Below are 20,535 nucleotides of genomic sequence, written 5' to 3' on the forward strand. Positions count from 1 at the left end.
GCAGGCTAAACCAGATTGTTACCCAGAAGACAGGCAGGTCGAAAACAATTTAATTCTCTCTCCATGTCTGCTGTTGGACCAGAGCTGTGAGCAGCTGATGCTAAGCGAGATTCTCCAGAGGAAACACTACAGACCACACAAGGCAGTGTGGTTTTGATGTGGTTAGTGGTGTCCCGGGGGCCTGGGAACACCCCCAAGTGCCCGCCTTCTCCCCTGCCCTGAGGAAGCTTGCCTGCCGTCATAACCGAGGGTAAGGAAGATGTGGGTGACTTCCCAGCCCCCTATTCCTGAACAAAAGGGGAAACCCACCTTCTCCAGACTGAAACGTCTCCTCCGTAAATGAAGGGACTATCCACACTGATCTTGATCTTCCTTACTTATGTGCCCAAAACAATATCTAGAAAATGGTTGTGAGATTCTATGAAAACCCATAGTTGTGAGATTCTGTGAAAACCCAGAGGAGGGGACCTCTGTCGGCCTGTATGTTACTGTGTTTCATCCATACCAGGGCATATTCTTGTCCAGTGTGTTCATCTCTGAGTGTAATTCGTTGATAGAATATATGTGTTTTGCTGCCATGTAATGACTCCTTTGAAGTGTGATGTATAAAGTTGTTCGGATTTACCCAAGTCATATTTTGCCTTTTTACTTGGTAAATCTCAGAATTTGTTCTTTACCCACAAGTTATGCCCCCGTCCTAGTTTCCAAAGTTAGAAAAAATGCACACACATTTCCTCCTTTTGAAAGATGTATTTCAAGTTTGGGAACAAAAAATGAGGCCAGAGTTACAGATGACCTAATGTTTTTTTCAAAATTGCGGGTTCAGACTGGCAACAAGAATAAATGTTATGATCTGAACTTTCACACAGGAGAAACTCAATCCTGACAACAAACATCTGTTCCCTTTTCTGTGCATTTGTGGCTCTTTAATGGGAATGTTTCTGCCACAGCTGTAGCCTCTTTAATATCCTAAATGGACTCTCTGTGGCCTTTAAAATAATTACCTCAACGTTGGAGTCATCCGACCTGAGGATTCTCTGATTAAATCCAGTATGAATTATGGAAAGCCAGTGACCCTTCCCAGGGGAAGATTCCATTGTGTTCTCTGGAAAGCCCTTTTCCAGCCTTTGGGGCCTGTGGTCAGTGTTCCAGCAGTCAGCTTGTCCCCGTGTGGGTCATTCTTAGACATAGCTCATGCCCCTGATCACTGCCTCGTTTCCATGCAGCAACTCTCCAAGTGGAGTTTCCACCAGGCTCTTTGAACATGCGTTAGTTTGTTGTTTGGTCTTTAACTTTGTTTCAGGCTAAACTTTAAAAGACATGAATGTGCATTTCGCTTTAAGGATCTAAATACACACTTGTGAAAAAAACGTTAATGGCTTTAACTTACCAAGAGATGAGCATTGGAGTTCCGTTTCAGAATAATTATTTGCGATTTCCACAGCTACGCTGATTGTTTTCCGTGGAGATAGTGACTTCCTAATGGAATAGGTAGGAAAACTGGAGAAGTGAGACCAGCCAGATAAGGAAAAGGTTTGTTTCTCTCTTAGCAGTTTCCAGATCTCGCTCCCTTAATGGACTGAGAACCGCTGCCAGAGAAACATGAGAAAAACCTCTGAGATGGCAAACCTAAATTCACCTGCACGTGCGGGCAGAGAGGCTGGGCTCAACCAGAGGGAAAATTAATAGGCAGGTGCTCAGGAAAAGAAGGCCAAAACCACACAGCGATGGAAGGCAGTCTATCTGAACAAGGAGGCTGATTTTGCAAGACTTTGCCCACAAGACAATATTTCTGAGGACACGTTTCAAACTAGATGATGGCTGAGCAGGGTCCTCCAGCAATCTTGTTTATAAAGTTTTCAGGAGTGCAGCAACAGATGAGTAAGCCCTGATGGGAAGGTTTCAGCACAATTTCCCCCATCTCAATATTTCATTCATTCATTCATTCTGTATGTATGTATATCAATTCAATGCTAATAAAAGGTTTTATCTCTAAATTTTCAAATAAAATGTTACTATTTGTTTCTCACACCGTGAGAGGCAGATGCTAGGGCCCTCCCAGTGCCCAGTTTCTTTGGAGACCTCTGCTGCAGATCTTGAAATAACCACAGATACATGTTGTTGTTCAGTCGCTCAGTGTGTCCAACTCTGTGACCCCATGGACTGAAGCATGCCAGGCTTCCTTGTCCTACATCATCTCCCAGAGTATGCTCAAACTCATGCCCATTGAGTCAGTGATGCCATCCAACCATCTCATCCTCTGTCGTCCCCTTCTCCTCCTGCCTTCAATCTTTCCCAGCATCAGGACCTTTTCCAATGAGTCAGTTCTTTGCACCAGGTGGCCAAAGTATTGGAGTTTCAGCTTCAGCATCAATTTTTCAAATGAATATTCAGGACTGACCTCCTTTAGGATGGACTGGTTGGATCTCCCTGTGGTCCAAGGGGCTCTCAAGAGTCTTCTCAAGCACCACAGTTCAAAGGCATCATTTCTTTGGTGCTCAGCCTTTTTTACTGTCCAGTTCTCAGAAGCCATAGCTTTGACTATACACATAGCACAGACACATTGCGCTTGGAAAGAGAAGGAAGTAAAGAAAGAAAAGTTCAGGGGAAGGAGTGTGGGGACCACAGGAAAGGACCCTGAGCTGCATTGAGGGAAACCAGAACAAGCGCAAAGGGCAGAAGGACGTGCTCACTGGTCCCAGTTCCCACTGGGCTGTGGGGGGGAGGGGGGGGCGGGGAGTGGACCAGGCCCCGTGCTGCATGCTGGGCGTGCAGCTGAGCAAGCCGTGGTCCCAAAGGTTAAGGAATTCACATGTAAATGTTGAACTAATAATTATAGCACATTGTGAAAGTGAAAGTGTTAGTCATTCAGTCGTGTCTGACCCTGGGTGACCCCATAGACTGTAGCCCGCCAGGCTCCTCTGTCCATGGGATTCTCCAGGCCAGAATACTGGAGTGGGTTGCTATGCCCTCCTCCAGGGGATCTTCCTAACCCAGGGATCAAACCCGGGTGTCCTGCATTGCAGGCAGATTGTTTACCATCTGAGCCACTAGGGAAGCCCAACAGCATATTGTAGCCCATTCTAAATAGAAACATAGGAGTTGGTTGACTTCCCCCTGCCCCCACCCTTATTTCCACATTGGTTTCAATGACAGAAACAATACCTATTTCTTGATTATTATTATATGATGTAAATGAGATAATGTGTGGAAAGCACTTAGGATGCTGCCTGGCACACAGTAGGTGTGCTGAGCACATAGTAGGTGCTCAGTTAATAGTAATTTATATTTGTGGTGCCCAGTCTAGTGGCCTGGCATATAGTAAGTGCTCAGTATATTTTTACAGTGTTACTGAACTTAGGTCTGGCTGCTCACAGCTCACAAATCAACACTTGAGAGGCAAGTGTTGGTTGAATCAAAAAACATTGCTTTTAATCAGAAAGCCAGAAATCTGGGGAGAAGGTGGACTGATGTCCCAAAACCAAATCCAAAGATCCTTCTTGGCCGTGAAAGTGTTTTTGAAAAGAAAAGGGGAAGTAATCTCAGTTAGTCACTGAGATGAGGAGTCAGGCTGATAGCCATCCCCAGCTGTGTGCAGGCTGGTAGAGCCACCTAGACAGACAGCCCCCTCCCCCAGCACCAGGAGACAAACCCACACCCCCATCCCAGCTGTTACTAGGCCGGGGCTGGGGGGCTGTGCCAGGCCAAGAGGCCCAAGAGGATGGCCCAGAGATGCCCCAGCCACACGGTGGCACCTTCGTGGAGCTCTGCTACGCACATCATCTGGGCAGCAAACTGGGCTACACACCTGTGTCTTGGGCAGGGCATTCATAGGGTACAAATGCCAAAGGAAAAAGGGAGATCACCCAGCCTGGGACTGGGAGGAACAGAGTCTTAGGGCTGCTCTTTCTGTCTTCTCTGAGCACAGGCTCCCCTCAGCCTGCACCCCACATCTCTCCCTGGCAGGACCACCCTTGCTACTGATGCTGAGCAGGCTAGCCAGCTTGTCTCACACAGAACACACTATTGCTCTGTAGGTAGAAATTCCTGGATAGATGAGAGTCAATGTTTTGTTCAGCTTCAGGGATAATTTGACCTGTCTAGATTACATTCAATTATTTCCAAATAATACTTACTGAGGTCCTGTCATGTTAAGACTGGGCTTAGAGCAGTGGGATGTGAGAGATGGATAAGTTGATCAGAGGCCAGCAAAGAAGGAAAACCTGCAGATACCACTGACACACGAGGAGGCCGTGCTAAGTCCTTGCCTTACAGAAGAGATAGAGCAAGTATGACAGATATTCCAGGGACAGATCCAGTCTTCCCAACGTCACACAGCTAATAAGTGGAAGAGCTAGAATTTGAACACTTTTTTTTTTTAATGTTTATTTTTATGTATTATGTTTCTTTGGCTATGCTGGGACTTCACTGCTACATGGGCTTTCTCTAGTTACAGTGAGCAGGGGCTACTCTCTAGTTGCAATCTGAGGGCTCCTCATTGCAGTGGCTTCTCTTGTTGCAGAGCATGGGCTCTAGGGCGCTCAGGCTTCAGCAGTTGTGGTTCCTGGGCTCTAGGGCATGGGTTCAGTAGCTGTGGCATAAAGGCTTTGTTGCTCCATGGTGTGTGGGATATTCCCGGACCAGGGATGGAACCAGGGTCCCCTGCATTGGCAGGCAAATTCTTAACTACTGAGCCCCCGCAAAGGGAAGCCCCAGAGTTTGAACCTTGACTAGCTGAGCCCATAGTCTTATCCACTAACCTATCCCTGCCTCTAAGAAACAGAACAGTTTTCATTTTCACCAGCAGTTTGGGGAAGATAATACTATTGGCGATAGAAAATCTACATTGAATTGGTTTTAATAGAAATGAATCCACCTCATGACTAACCAGTGGCTTCTGGATAAGAAAATAGGCAGAGTCTGTGCTTAGGAAGCAGTTTTCTCTTTGCAATTATCAGATTATTGGGGAACAAGGGATGTTAATTGTTACAATTGAATTGTGCTAGGCAAAGTAAATGTAACCAAAAAAAGAAAATTATGCACGTACATAAATGATTATCAGTTCAGTTCAGTTGCTCAGTCGTGTCTTACTCTTTGTGACCCCATGGACTGCAGCACACCAGACCTCCCTGTCCATCACCAACTCCCGGAGTTTACTCAAACTCATGTCCATTGATTCGGTGATGCCATCCAGCCATGTCATCCTCTGTCATCCCCTTCTCCTCCTGTCTTCAATCTTTCGCAGCATCAGAGTCTTTTCCAATGAGTCAGTTCTTCACATCAGGTGGCCAAAGTATTGGAGTTTCAGCTTCAACATCAGTCCTTCCAATGAATATTCAGGACTGATTTCCTTTAGGATTGACTGGTTGGATCTCCTTTCAGTGCAAGGAACTCTCAAGAGTCTTCTCCAACACCACAGTTCAAAAGCATCAATTCTTCTGCACTCAGCTTTCTTTATAGTCCAACTCTCACATCCATACATGACTACTGGAAAAACCATGATATAAATCATGATGTAAATGATTATATCATGAGGTAAACAGTAGCATGCAGGGCAAGGGAGATACATTTTGGAACTATGGAAGTTTGAGGGTGGATGGATTGGTTCAAGAAAGCTTAAACAGTGAGCTAGGTCTTAAAAGTTGAGTAGAGGTCAAAGCTGTGTCCTCACCATTGTGTTGTTTGGCCGACCAAGCAAGCTGAGCAATGATGACAGGCCAGCCTTCACGGGCATGTCTGTTTCATCAAAATGTCCCTCCCATCTGCCTTGCACAGCCATCAGGAATCCATTTAGACATTCATTCCCAGGCTGTGGACCAACACTCTTCAAACATCCTCTTTAAATCACAACTTTGTCTGAGAGGGGTGACTCATCCCAGATTCCAAGCCATTAACATAGTGGTGTGAAGTCCTTTGGGCTTCCCAGATGGCGCTAGTGGTAAAGAACCCACCTACCAATGCAGGAGACCTAAGAGACATGGGTTCAATCCCTGGGTCAGGAAGATCCCCTGGAGGAGGGCATGGCAACCCACTCCAGTGTTCTTGCCTGGAGAATCTCATGGACAGGGAAGCCTGGCGGGCTACAGTCCATGGGGTCACAAAGAGTCAGACACGACTGAAGCAACTATGCATGCCTGTGAAGTCATTTGTCAAGCATTTTTACTGGAGATGTTTTTGAAAATCTTGTTTAGAGAAGACTTGCGCTGGAGGATAGGGCAAGGAAAAGAGATCACTGAGTGCCCGAATGAAGAGCAAACACTTACTGAGTGTTCACAGTGTGCCGTGCAGTGGTCCAAGACGTTTTTATGTACGAACTTACTTAATCATCACAGCATTAGAATGTTTCCATCTTACAGATGAGGAAATGAAGTGCAGTGAAGAGACGTGATTTGCCCAAGGTCACTAAGAGCTCTGTGAGTAGGTGATCTGTCAGCAGTGGGGACTGAGCACCCAGAAGACTGCATGAGAATATCCAGGACTCAGGGGGAGGGAGAGAGATGATGAAAAGGCAGTCAGAAGTAGGAGGTCATCAATAGCAACCTCACCTCCACACATGTTCTGTGGAGGGCTAGGTGGTGGTGGTAGCTGTCTTGATGGCGGTCATGGTGTTGAGGGTAAACGTAAGGTACCTGTGTCCACTGAACATAGTACAAGTAACATGAAAAGTGAAGATGAAAGTGTTAGTCACTCAGGTGTGTCCAACTCTTTGCAACCACATGGACTGTAGCCTGCCAGGCTTCTCTGTCCATGAGATTCTCCAGGCAAGAGTACTGGAGTCGGTTGCCATGACCTACTCCAGGGGATCTTCCCAACCGAAGGATTAAACCTGAGTCTCCTGCACTGCAGGCAGACTCCTTACTGTCTGAGTCACTGGATGCTCAAAAGTAACATATTCCTTTGTTAATAGTACTGTTCTGTTTGGATACAAGGCGATACGTATGGTCAGGTACAAGATATACATTAGGTGGTTACACGTTGTGTTCACCTGAAGAGCACTTAATTACTAAATACATCCACATACATTATTTCATTTGAGTCTTAGAAAAATCCCATGAGCAATATTATGTTGCCCTTTTGCAAATGGCAAAACTGATCAGGAAGTGATCTTCCCAAGAGTAAGACCCTTCAGTCTCTCTCGGAACACTTAGGACTCCAGTCTTCCAAACTCATCCCGTCTTCCTCCACCAAGATGGACACCGGTGCAGCCCATTTGGTTTCTCATTTCAGTTATCTTCCTGGAGAAATGCAACCCGATAGGTTCTTCAAAGGGGGAAATCTAACCTTCCTGTAAAAGGGAGAGGGAGGTGGATCCTGGCAGTTTTCTTGAGACAACAGGAGGTGGTTGTATAAGGACTGGGAAAGGGCACCCTGGCCATAGGAAAGAGTCTCTGCAAAGACTCTGTGGTGGGAATGAGCTTCCCAGGTTTGACATCCACGTGTCCAAAGGACAGAGAGCTGGAGGCGGAGGCACAGGAGCAAGGCTCAGTGGGACAGGCTGATAAATGCCACAGAGCCTGCGAGCTGCAGCAAGACCTGAGCACTTCATTCCAGTATTGATGGGAAGTCACCGGAAGATTCTCAGCAGCAGGGAAATCTACCCTGATGTACATTTTTCAAAGGTCATTCTGGCTGCTGTGTGGACCATGGATTGAAGGTGGTAGAGAGTGAAAGCTGGGAGACGAATTGTGAACATCAACAAGTGACTGGGAAAGTTGAACAAGGCAATAAATATAGTGTACAAAGAACTTTCAAAGTCATCATCAAATGATGGCTATTAATAGGTCAATGGCGGCTCATCAAACTAAGCCAACCAATGAGACCGTATCAGTTAACAGTACAAAAGATATGAAGTAGCAGATGAAGTGCTTCTCTGGATTTTAGTTTCCCTGTCCATCAGGCAGTAGAACAGTGTGTACTTCTGGGATGTTCATGAAGGTAAATCAAACTGGCTAGTTCTATACCCGGTCCGTAGTCAATGCTCAGCCAAACATGAGTCTCCTATTCCACATGACCCCACAAATAAAAGTCAGTGGATGAGTACATAGTCTGAGAATTCCACAGGGTTAAAATTTAGGGTTGGAATAAAAAATGTGAGCAGAAATAAGAGACCTTGGTGGCCTCATGCTCTACAATGATAATTCTACACACTCGCTGGGTTTGCAAAGCGTATTATGTATACATCCCCTGAATACAGAATATGGTTGGCGGTCTCAGTGCCCTGTGTTGATGGCCTTTTAATGCAAACTCAACACTCATAATTGGTGCCATGAAACCCCAGCCTGCTCAGCAGCCACTTGCTGAGCACTCTGGCATACTTCTGTTTCCCTTGTCTTAGCACTTTTCTGTGATATCAGCTTGCTTTTGTGTCCTGAAATACTTACATATTTTCATATAATTCTTTTTTCTGGATGGACACATTTATTTTCTATTATCTTTAATGAAATTTCCAGAGATAGGATGGTAAGTAGTTCTGTAGGATTCATGTTTGTTTCTTTTTAGAAAAGAACCCTTTAAGGTCAGTTCTGGGTCATTTGAGCCCTTAGAATTATGGTCATCTAACACAAATGCAATCATTCAAATTTAAATGCCCTGAGACACACAGGTCAATGTGTGTCTAGTCATTTTAGCAGCAGTTCATGTGCCCCCTCTAGTTTTTTTTTTTTTCTTTGATTCTACTTATTTATCAACTTGCCTCATAACTGCCCAATTAAATTAATTCTCTTGATGTCTAGAATATGAAATATTAAAAGCCCAATGTTAACTGAGATCCATTTAGGAGCACATGCCTCAGGAACTATAAGATATTGCCATTGCCAGAGTCTCCCTTTTAAAAATGTATTTCCACTACTGTGCACATCTGTGTCCCAGGTAATCCTCAGGACAGGTTTTTGTGTGAATGTGTATCTATATCCATTCCTGCAATCTACAAGACAACAGCCACTTAACATCTGACTTTTAATGCTTTGAGCAGTAGATTGCAAAACAATTGATGAGTATTTTAATTATAATGCAAATTTAGTCCAAGGCGTGTAAAATATTTGCCTCTGAGAAGGAAGCTGCACTTTTATCTGAAATCTGCCAGTAATTTGTTTTCTTACCTTAGATTTTCTTAACCCTGTGGACCTCAAACCCTGCTGGGTATCTGAACCTTCTGGAGAACTTGGTAAATATCCAAATTCCCAGGCCCCATCCTATCTCAATAAGCCTGGTCTCATTGGTTTGAGTTTAGGCGGAACCAAAGGATATGAACTAGGCATAGAAATAGCAGGAATCCTCATTACTACGCAGACATGGAAGTAACACAGTTCACAGTACCCACAGTCAGCTGAAGTGAAGGAGCCTGGAATTGTGTCTCGTCCCTCCTTGGGAATGGATTAGGAGTTATGTTTGCCCTTTTCATCTTGGGAACTAAAATCCCACATGCTGCCTGGCACAGCCAAAACATTTTGGGCTTCCCAGGTGGCGCAGTGGTAAAGAACCCGCCTGCCAGTGCAGGAGACATGAGACAGGGGTTCGATCCCCAGGTCAGAAAGATGTCCGAGGCGAGAATGGCAACCTCTCCAGTATTCTTGCCTGGAGAACCCCATGGACAGAGGGCCTGGTGGGCTACAGTCCATGGGGTCTCAAAGAGTCGGACACGACTGAGTGGCTAACACTTTCTGTTCATCTTGGAAAGGAAACCAAGAACCCTCCTTAAATAAATCCTTCTTGAGCTTTCCTGTGACCCAGCCAGGACTTCTCATCCCAGAAGTGCCCCAGCCAAAAAACCTGCCAACTGAGCAACTGAATAGCACTATCATGAGTGTAATTGCAGACCGTAATTACGAGCTTGGACATGGCTCCAATGAATGGAACTCTTTTCCCAAACCACCTCGGCTTCTTTTCTTAGGAAAATGGAAGGCAATCTTATTCCTTGTCTCAACCTCCAAATAACGTCTCTTGCTTGGAAGAAATCCCCACCTCTTGCTGGCCCAGGGGACGTGCTGAGCAAGATTTAATGGGCTGTGCTATAAAGAAGAACGTCCCCGTGGGTGAGGTCTCTTCCAGCATCTCTCATCCACACATGTTGACTAGCTCCCTTCACTGGGGAGCACTCTCTACCCAGTCAGGCTGTATTTCTTAATTTCTGTGCAGGCAAGGGAATTAATACCACATTTTAAGAATTTCTGCAAAAAAATCAAATGTTGGAGGCTCTACAAAAACACTGTGATAACTTTAACATTACTTACAAAGGAATATTGCACAATGTAATTTACTGAGGATTTAGAGTCCGTGACAGTTGAGTAGACATCCTGGAAACACACATGGGTGAGAACGCGTCTCACATCAGCAGAAACAGAATGAAACTCCTTTTGCAGAGTTAATCCTTGCATTCAGTGACTTTATATTCAGCTCATGAAAACATCAAACCCTCATGGATACTAGGTCCTTGAAAGAATTCTGCATAGCTGTGTTTCATCTGAAATGCCATACAATCTCCCAAGATCCTAATCTTTTGTTTTCTTTTCATGGGAAGTGAAAATAAATGCCCCTAACTGCACCAGTAGCTGGCACGGTGGAGTCCTGACCTCTAGGATTCACCATGCATTGAATAATGTCACCTAAACTGAGGAGAAAGACCCGGGTCTATTTCACACCCCTCACCCAGGGCCAAGCACAGATCTGATCACAGAGTGAATTTTCAGAGCTCTTCTCTGAATAAGATCAAATGTTACATCCCAAGCATTGTATGATTTTTTTTAAAGGGGATCATTTCTTACTGGCCAAGTGAGGGTATTTCAAGCTGCTGTATTTTCACTTACTGTGACAGAGAAATTGAGTGTTGGTTATTACTGCCTTGCTGTGATTCTGTTTGCAGTCTTCTCCTGTACTAGAAATGAAGTGGATAGGAGTCAGGACTTCCACGAGGTAATCCCAAGACCAGGAATGGTAAACGCAGCTTCCAAAGGGGGCTGGGAGCAGATGACACCTTTAGAGAAACCACCCTAACCAACATCTCTGAAGACATCCAGCGGCTTTACACAGGGGGCTGGTGAAAACCGAAAGCAGGTTTAACTCTTGCATTTAACAGTTTAAAATTTATCTAAAATGTCTGAAAAGCAGCTTTCAATTCCCAGTACTACGCATAGATCAGGGTGGACCCATCTCTCTGATATGGACATTTACAGTCCTTTGGTCATTTCAGCATAAAAGAAAATTCACTTATCAATTAATCTCTCCATCACTGTCTCTAATCACTTAAAAGTAGAACTCTATTTGTGTTTTTTCCTATTTTGACAGACAGAATTTCTGGAAGTATGGGTGACCAGATGGATTATGCTTTTTAATGTGAATGCATCCACAAATCATATATATTCACTTACTCTTTTTACTCTCTTCCTTATATCTGTGTTCAGTAAAGATATTCAAGGGGGTAAAATTTGCCCCCAGGGAAAGTTGGTGTGAGAGCGTTTTCATTATATTATCCAGCTGTTTCCCATTCTCTAGAGGGCAGACCTTCAAGCCCCTTGAAACTGAATAAAGAGCATCACATAGAAAGCCTTAACTGCCTGTTTCTCAGCGCGAGACGCGGGCTTTTCCTTCTGTCATCAGAGCTCTTAATTTGCCCAACTAAAGCACAGTCTGCTGACCGCATCTCCTCTCGCCTGTTCGGGAGGACATGGAAGCCACTGACACAGTTTCCCTGGGAAGACCCAGCCCCTTATGCCGGCCTGGCGGGGGTGGAAGGTGCCAAGGAGCCCGAGTTGTCACGGTCCTGTAGCCACGTGGCGTGTCCCTCTCAGGGAACAGGGTGCCCCTCAGGTCAGCCGGTGATAACACCCAAGTCACACAAGGCCGCATCCTGGACGCTGTATGTCCCGAGGATCTGAAAAGTGGCCGCGGCCAGCCCTGACCCTCGAGACCTCACATGGTCATCTAAGCAGTGTCATAAACTGGTGCCCACTTGCTCCCGAGCCAGTGCCATCGGGAGCGGGGCTGGCGAGAGGGCGGCCCTTCGGTGGAGGAGCCGACGTCCTTTCTAGGCACTAAAAATCGGGAGAAATGCGTCGACTCCTCCGCAGGCAGCCCTGCGCCGGGGGCTCCGTGCCCGAGGCCGGCTCCCCGTGCGTCTTACCGCCGCCGTCGGGTGGAAGGGTCCGGGCACGCGGCCAGCCCCCGCGGGCCCGGGGAGCGCTTGCCTTCCAGACCAATTCCTCTCGGCCCCGTCTTGACAGTGCCAACAGCCCCATCATGTCGTGTCTTTCAACCCTCCAGAAAATGGCCTTCCAGCCTGGGACAAGCCGAAGCCTTGTCCAGACGGCGAGCCGGAGTGGAAGCTCGTGGGAATGTCTGAAGGCTGCCTGCATCGGAAGAGCCACCCAGAGCGGCGCGGGCCCCTGAAACATGAGCAGTCGCCCCTCATCCAGGCCACCTGGACGAGCTCCATATTCCATCTGGACCACGACGACGTGAGCGATCAGAGCGCGCCCAGCGCCCAGACCTTCCAGACGGAGGAGAAGAAATGCAAAGGTAACCAGATGTTTGTGAGACCCGGGATGGCCACAGTAGTGACTCAGTGCTCGGCGCCCCCCGAGCCCAGGTATGGTGTCCGTGGGGTTCCCCGGCAGCTCGCTTCCAAAGTGCATTTACCCCCAGACCTTCTGGGAAGCATAAAAGAAGTGGGTTTCCGAGGAGAGCAGTTCATTTCAGCTTCCTGTTGGGGCTACTTGGGGGAGAAGACATTTTTCTTTCCCTAATGAGCAGGAGGGTTGTTAGTTTTGGCTTCAGTTCTGTTTTTGAAGCTGAGTAGAAACAGACGCTGCTAGCATTACATAACTACTTGCTTTGAAGTGTGTGTGTGTGTGTGTGTGTGTGCGTGTGTGTGTGTGTACATGACTTTTCCCAGTTGTGCCAGGAGCTAATAGGATCTCCAAATCTACCTTTAACCTAAATAGACAGTTCACGCTCAAAAGAGAGGTTTGAAGTTGTTTTCTTTGACTCATTAAGCCCTGTGTCATCAACCTGAAAGGCGAGATTATGGTGTTAGGGGGTTGTCACCTCATAAAAAAATGTTAAACTGGCCTAAGTTTCTGATTGCATTAGATTTAACTGGTCTTCACCTCAGGTCGCCTCCGCCCTGACAGATGTCTTTGTGTTGATCGCTTTATGGTCTTAGGGCTTCCCAAAATCTTTGCTTCTTAAATCAGTTTGTGTCTTTAAATGTCCAAGTTCATGTGACCCTCCACCCTTTTTCCATTTAGCATTTTTTAAAAATAAAGTCTTTTTCCATGTTCTTTGAGGGCTTTGATTCATGATTGTTTTTATGTGAAAGTATGTTGATTTACAATATTGTGTTAGCGTGATAAAATTTTAAACGGTGTGTTTGAAAATCTGCCAATCACATATCAAGATATATTAATGAAAGTTTGTAAAGAGCCCTATATATGAGCCATATAGGACCTTTGCAAACTGTTCTAAATTGAACATAAACACGTGATTCTGTTATCCTTCTCAAAAAACTGCTGGTCCTGTAACTTTTCTGAAAACTTGAAAAGCTCCTTGGAAGCACCAGTTGACCTTGGAAGCTGGGTGTGCAGATTGTCTCAAATGAAAACAGGATTATCTAAACAAATAATAAAATAGTGGTATGAGCTCTCATTTGAATGCAGTCAAAACCATCCATGTTCTCTTGGGGAGGATCTGTGTTTGAACTGTCTCTCATCTTTATTACTTAGGAGACTGAGAAATGAGCAAAGTAAGTTTTTCCAGAGGAGTCGGGATATAGAACAGGTGTGTCTGTGTGTGTGTGTGCACATTTGTTTGAAATACAATCGAGAGTTAATCTTAAAATCTGTAACCACATCGTAGTTTCAAATTTTAGGAGCTGGCATCAAAAGCACATCAGTCCTTGGTTTACAGGGAACTGTAATGTCCTCATGATCTAAGGACCCACAAACTGAATTTGACTTATTCCTGATTGGTACCCATATTCATTCACTCACTCATGGGTCCGTCTCCGTCGTTTGTGAGAAATCTTGGCCTTGCATATGTAGAGTTTTTGACAACTGTACACCTTCCAGTTTATTGGTAAACCTTGAAAGCAAAAGGAAAGAGTTTCTATTTGGTTTCCAAGACCCTAAGGCCTGTAAATACAGCGATTAAGGTCGCGGATTTTTGAGTCTACCGTATTTGGGCTAGAATCTCACCCTTTCCACTAGCCATCCTTGAACAAAGCTATGTGATTGCTGACAGAATTGAATTAGATAACGTGTCGCTATTTAAGCACAGCACCCCTCATCGTGGTCTCTGAACGTCAGCGTCATCCTTGCTGTGATCACTCTTACTGGCTCGGCATCATTACATCACACAGATCCCCTGGGCCGCGCTCTGGTGAGGGAGGGAGGAGGCCAGGACATTTGGGTGCAGCGTGGGGCGTGAAGTTTCCAGGAGGTTAGACTTCACCATCCGTTTTGCATTCATTCAGCTCTCTTTTGCTGCAAGGCAGAGCATTGTTTCATAGGAGAACGTAATTAAACTCTTGAATGAAAGCCCTTCCTCCAGATTCTAGTTGTAAAAGGAACACAGCAAAGGTAGATGCTGCTGTGGTTTCCAGAGCAACCGCCAGGGTCCTCGCTGGCGTGGACACGGGCAGTGCCTGGGTTCAGCGTGGGGAGTCGGGGGATGCCTACGCGGTCATGGCCGAAACCTTGTAACTTCACGCCTTCCCAGTGGACACCCGTGTTTGCTGAGGAGGCAGAGAGGCGGGGAAGCATCTAGATTAGATGCTTTTCTTTCCGGAGTTGGGTCCTCTCTGGTACTTGCCAGCTGCCTCTTCACAGGCACTGTGGAAGAGCTGTCTTACCCAGGCTGGGCACTCATCTCCTGGCTCTGTCTAGCCTGCAGGCGCGCTCGATATTGCTTTCCTGGGCTGCCATTCCATGTATCCCATCTGTGTTTATTAACTGGCTACTAAGTGCAGGACAGTGTCCTTCACAGCCATGAAGAAAAAATAGCAGCAGAGTCAAAAATCCATCCAAGTTCCCCCATTTCCAGGACCCCAAGTGGAACTGGGGAGAACCAACTAACCCTTTGGCCACCTGATGTGACGAGCCGACTCACTGGAAAAGACCTGATGCTGGGAAAGATTGAAGACAGGAGGAGAAGGGGAAGACAGAGGATGAGATGGTTGGATGGCATCACCGACTCAGTGGACATGAGTTTGAGCAAACTCTGGGAGATGGTGTAGAACAGGGAGGCCTGGCGTGCTGCAGTCCATGGGGCTGCAAAGAGTCAGACACAACTGAGCAACTGAACAACAATAACAACTAAGCCTTAAAGGATACAAAGTCAAGGGTCTGCAATGGAGAAGCCCAAAGAACAAATAGACTGCTTGAAGTTGTGCTAAAACTCATCTCCCAAATCAGTGATCTAGCCACTCTAGACCAAGGCGCCTATGAGTGTGGTTCATGGTTGGATTGTTGTTTAGTTGCTAAATGGTGTCCAACTCTTTCTGACCCCAGGGACTGCCCATAAGGCTCCTCTGTCCATGGCATTTCCCGGCAAAAATACTGGAGTGGATTGCCATTTCTTTCTCCAGGGGATCTTTCAACCCAGGGATGGAACTCATGTTTCCTACAGGCTAATTCTTTACCTCTGAGCCGCTGAGGGAGCCCTTGTGGTTGGGGACCCTGCTGCAAACTCTTACTTCCTACCTGTCTCTGTTGATGCAAGTACAGAAACAGAGAGGAAGCTTTACAGACTGTCATTACCGAAAAGCACTGCCACTGGCATTCAAAGGCATGCCCAGTGGATCCCTCTCACTGACCGGTGTAGACTCTAGTTGGATGTTCTCAAAATCACCAGTCAGTCACGCGGTGCAGAGCCCATGTAAAAGTCTGCTGCAGCAGAACCAAGGATTGGGCCGTCCCGGACTGGCTGTTTTGTAAATTGTTTGAGATTTACTGATACATGCTTTGTAGCGTTCTTCATGTTTTTCTTTAGGCTTATTTTTGGTAGGTACCAAATGTCTTCTTTCTCGGGTTGATCGCAGTACAATTTTTATTTCAGTCTAGGCGTATGCGTGCTCCTATGTGTTACAGTCATTCTAAGGAAACTAACTGGTAACATGTTTAAATAAAAAGAGCGCCCTGGAGCCCTGACATTCTGCTACAGATCCCACAGTTGAAATCTGCTGTAGTGCCGGAGGCTCTTTCCACCCAGAAGCCAGCGATCCGATTCCGTCCCGCGAGCCACGCTCCACCTCCGCGTAGTTTTTGCGACAACGTGAACTGATTACTCAGCCGTGAGGACGGCCCGACTCGCGCCCACCTCCTCCCCTCCCAGAGTCTGAGATGGTGCAGCATCTGGACCTTCTTAGACATGCAGAATCTCAGGCCCCAGAAAACTGAACTGGACGTTCTGGAAAGGGGCCCAGGAATCTGCATGTCGATCAGTCCTAAGAGATCCTTCAGGCCTGAGTATCAGGAGGTGCCTGCCATCACGCACAAGCTCTTAGCAACAGTAAAGGAAAGGGTCTGCCACCTAGTGGACACCGGGGGAATGTGCATCCATAGTCATTACGGATGTGAGAGCTGGACCGTGAAAAAGGCTGAGAGCTGGGTGAAGAATTGATGCTTTTGAACGGTGGTGTTGGAGAAGACTCTTGAGAGCCCCTAGGACTGCAAGGAGATCCAACCAGTCCATCCTGAAGGAAATCAGTCCTGAATATTCATTGGAAGGACTGATGCTGAAGCTGAAATTCCAATACTTTGGCCACCTGATATGAAGAACCAACTCATTGGAATAGACCCAGATGCTGGGAAAGATTGAAGGCAGGAGGAGAAGGGGACGACGGGATGAAATAGCACCACTGACTAACAGACATGACTCTGAGCAAACTCTCGGAGATGGTGAAGGACAGGAGCCTGCGTGCTGCAGTCCACGGGGCCACAAAGAGTTGGTCGCGAACAGTGATTCCCTTCCCTAAGTGCACTGGGGAGCCCCCAGGCCTCCTCCCGGGTTTGGCCTTCCCTTAGGCGTGGCTTATCTTGATTGCCAGCTGGGTGTGCTGATTACTCACTCCCATAACGGCCCTCTGGGACTTGAACCCTTCTTGAGAATCCCACTCTGTCTGACTGGAGTCCAGCTCCTCTTTCAAGCTCTTGCAAGGCTTCTCCTCGCAAGCCTCTGTGCCCTCCTGAGCTTCTCTCTGGGGACCAGAGTCCCGCCAGCCCCGAGGGGATGGGTCCTGGACAGGTGCACGCGTCCCTGGAGCTGGATCTTGCCAGCCCTGCGGAAGCCAGACAGCCAGCCCTCCATCCCTGGATGTTTGCCCTTGGTGTCCATCAGGGAGCTTCCTGAAACACTTGAACCTGGTGGGAAAAACAAGGCAGAGAATGACCCATTTTTTCCTGGAATTAGGAAAAAAGCAGCCATCTGGGGAGCTCACTGAATTTCCTCTGTAGGTCTGCTCTGTGCTTGACAGCAAGAGAAGTGAATCTCAGATACCCAGGAAGACAAGAAGACAGTCAAAATAATCTTACTGACAAGGTACTTTCTCTCACTATAAAAGCCTCCCATGTACAAGGATTGAAGATTTCCCAAAAGTTCAACAGAGATTACTTTTAAAAATCATTTGTAATCCCATCCTCAAAGGATATGAAGATCTTGATTATATTTCAGTCTTTCTCCTGTGTATATCTATTTTTTTTTACAAACTTGGAATCACTTTTAACCAACCGTCAGGCTTAACAATGTATCATCCACATGTTCCTTTGTCATTAAATATCCTTCTGAATCCTGACTTTTATTGGCTATAGATTACCCTTGCTTATAGGTATCATTTGTTAAACCAGTCCCCAAGATTTAGACAAGTTAAAGTAATTTTTAAAACTATTTCTTATGTTCACAAAGGGCAGACTATTAACTCGTGCTCTCCAGAAGGAGGGGGGCCAGGGAATGAATCAAACCAATGACAACCATTTTAAATGATGTATAATTCTCATCTACCAAAATAACAAAGTGGTCTAAAAATAAGAGACGTGAAGTCAAGTCATGGTGCACTTTATAATCCTTCAAGTTAGACATTCGGGTTCTCAGCACATGACCACTATCTTTGTCCTTAAGTGAAATACAAGGACATCTTCAGGTTGGCAAGTGTTTGAGAAGGTGGGGGATTAAAAGGCTTGAGCCCTTCCACCAGGAGACCATCTGCTCATCCAGCTCTGCTCTCCTCTCTGCCCTGGCTCCCCATCCATCAGGAGGCGCGGTCCCACGGGAACACCAGGACTCATATGCCTCAAGGGCACCGGGGAGGCTCGGCCATCAGCAGGAGAATAAGTGCTCTCCACCAGCTTCTGGCGCACGGAGAGCTCTGAGATCTGATACTTCAAAGGCAGGGAAGCACACCCACCAGTGTGGCGGACAGAAATAGGAGGGCTAGCGAAGAAAGAAAAGCCATCAGCTCAAGGGAGGGGAGGGGACCAGAGAACAGCAAATGTCGACAGCAAGCAAACCTCAGAAATTCAGAGCTCTGTTCCACTCGACCGCAGTTTTCATTGAGATGCAGCATGAGGCAGTGGGGGGACCATGGGCTTTTTGAGGCCAGTGAAGCAGCATCTTTTGGGCTCCCCTGGTGGTTCAGATGGTAACGAATCCGCCTGCAATGCAGGAGACCTGGGTTCGATCCCTGGGGCAGGAAGATCCTCTGAAGGAGGGCATGGCAACCAGCTCCAGTATTCTCACCTGGAGAATCCCCGTGGACAGAGGAGCCTTGCAGGCTACAGTCCATGGGGTTGCAAAGAGGACAGAGGAGCCTTGCAGGCTACAGTCCATGGGGTTGCAAAGAGTTGGACACAGCCGAGTGACTAAGCCCAGCACAGCAGCATCTGTTACAACGTAAAATGCTCTGACCCTGCTGTCCCTCTTAAAATAGTCTGTCCCATGGAAATACAGTACCCAAGGGCACACAGCTCTGTGCTCGGAAGTTTTCTTTGCACCTTTGTTTTTATAACTGAGAAACTAGAAGCAAACGGCATGTCGTCGATCCAGAGGGGAATGAGCAAACAATTTATGGTATACGTAAAGCATCCACTGGAAAACAGGTTTTTTTAAAGAGTGGCATTAGGAAAATTTAATGGAGAAGCAGCCGTTCATTATCATGTAATCCCACAGCCAGTTTTAAAAGTCTGTAATTGTGTGAGCACAAATGTGCAGAGAAAAATGTTCGCGGAGACAGATCACCCTGTGACAGCAGACACCTTGAAAAGGAAAGCGTGGAATAAAGGATGTTATTAGCTCGATACACAACAGCATTTAACATTTCTTACAATTCCATTAATGGATAACTGGTGTAGTTCTTTTTTTAATGTTAAGATCCTATGCTTCACAGTCAGTCAGACTTAAGTTGACTGCTGACTCTTTCATTTAACCTCTCTGATCTGAGTCCACTTAATTTTGAATGAGGTAATAATACCCGATGGTTTCCCCAGTGGCTCGGCAGTAAAGAACCGGCCTGCCAATGCAAGAGACACAGGCAGGAAATACAAGTTTGACCCGTGGGTCAGGAAGATCCCCCAGAGAAAGGAAATGGCAACCTAGTCCAGTATTCTTGCCTGGAAAATTCCAGTCCATGGGGTCACAAAAGAGTCAGACATGACCGGGCGCCTAGACAACAACAAGAATAGTACCAAGTTTTCAGATTTGTTATAAAAATGAAAGCTAATGTGTGTAAAGCACTGTGCCTGCCACTTAGGAGAGATGAGTGATGACTTGTTCTGATAACTGCTCTGAAAATACCAATAATTTCTTGGCTTGGTGCCCCCCTCCTCCTGCGGTTTTTGTTACCCTTTTGGACCTTGAAATACATTGATGACCTTGTTGTTTAGTCACTCAGTCATGTCTGACTCTTTGTGACCCCATAGACTGCAGCACGCCAGGCCTCCCTGTCCATTACCAACTCCCAGAGTTTATTCAAACTCATGTCCATCAAGTTGGTGATGCCATCCAACCAGCTCATCCTCTGTTGTCCCCTTCTCCTCCCACCTTCAATCTTTCCCAGCATCAGGGTCTTTTCTAATGAGTCCGCTCTTCTCATCAGGTGGCCAAAGTATTGGAGTTTCAGCTTCAGCATCATTCCTTCCAATGAATATTCAGGATTGATTTCCTTTAGGATTGACTGGTTTGATCTCCTTGCAGTCCAATTGATGAGCTAGATACACATAAATGAAGAGAAGCAGAACAAACCATCACATACACAGCTAGAGGACAGGCTTAAACGACCAAGAAAAGAATCCATAGCAACAACCAAAGTATTTTTTCAAACTCTTTAAATAGTTTAAAAAATTAAGTACAAAACGAAGAAAAGTATGAAAGAGCTGAAATGAAATTTGCACCAGGCAGTCTGCTTCAGCATCAAAGCTCTTTACCACTATACTCCTATAGCTATTCATTCCCTTCTCCAGGGGATCTTCCTGACCCAGGGGTCAAACCCATGTCTCCTGCATTGCAGGCAAATTCTTGACCACCTGGGTCACCAGGGAAGCCCTAAAAGTTAGT

At 46.3% G+C, this 20,535-nt stretch overlaps 1 protein-coding gene across 7 annotated transcripts in view; it reads left to right on the forward strand.

The window, feature by feature from the left end:
- Positions 1-20,535, forward strand: part of THRB (thyroid hormone receptor beta) — a 416,152-nt gene that overhangs the window by 323,865 nt on the left and 71,752 nt on the right. For all 7 annotated transcript variants that reach the window (XM_043454461.1, XM_043454460.1, XM_043454464.1 and 4 more), the window contains exon 4: positions 12,256-12,510. In XM_043454461.1, coding sequence (XP_043310396.1) covers positions 12,256-12,510 — 255 coding nt within the window. The remainder of the gene's footprint in view (positions 1-12,255; positions 12,511-20,535) is intronic.

This window comes from Cervus canadensis, chromosome 31 (genome assembly GCF_019320065.1).
Source record: "Cervus canadensis isolate Bull #8, Minnesota chromosome 31, ASM1932006v1, whole genome shotgun sequence".
In the NCBI taxonomy this organism is placed as follows: domain Eukaryota; kingdom Metazoa; phylum Chordata; class Mammalia; order Artiodactyla; family Cervidae; genus Cervus; species Cervus canadensis.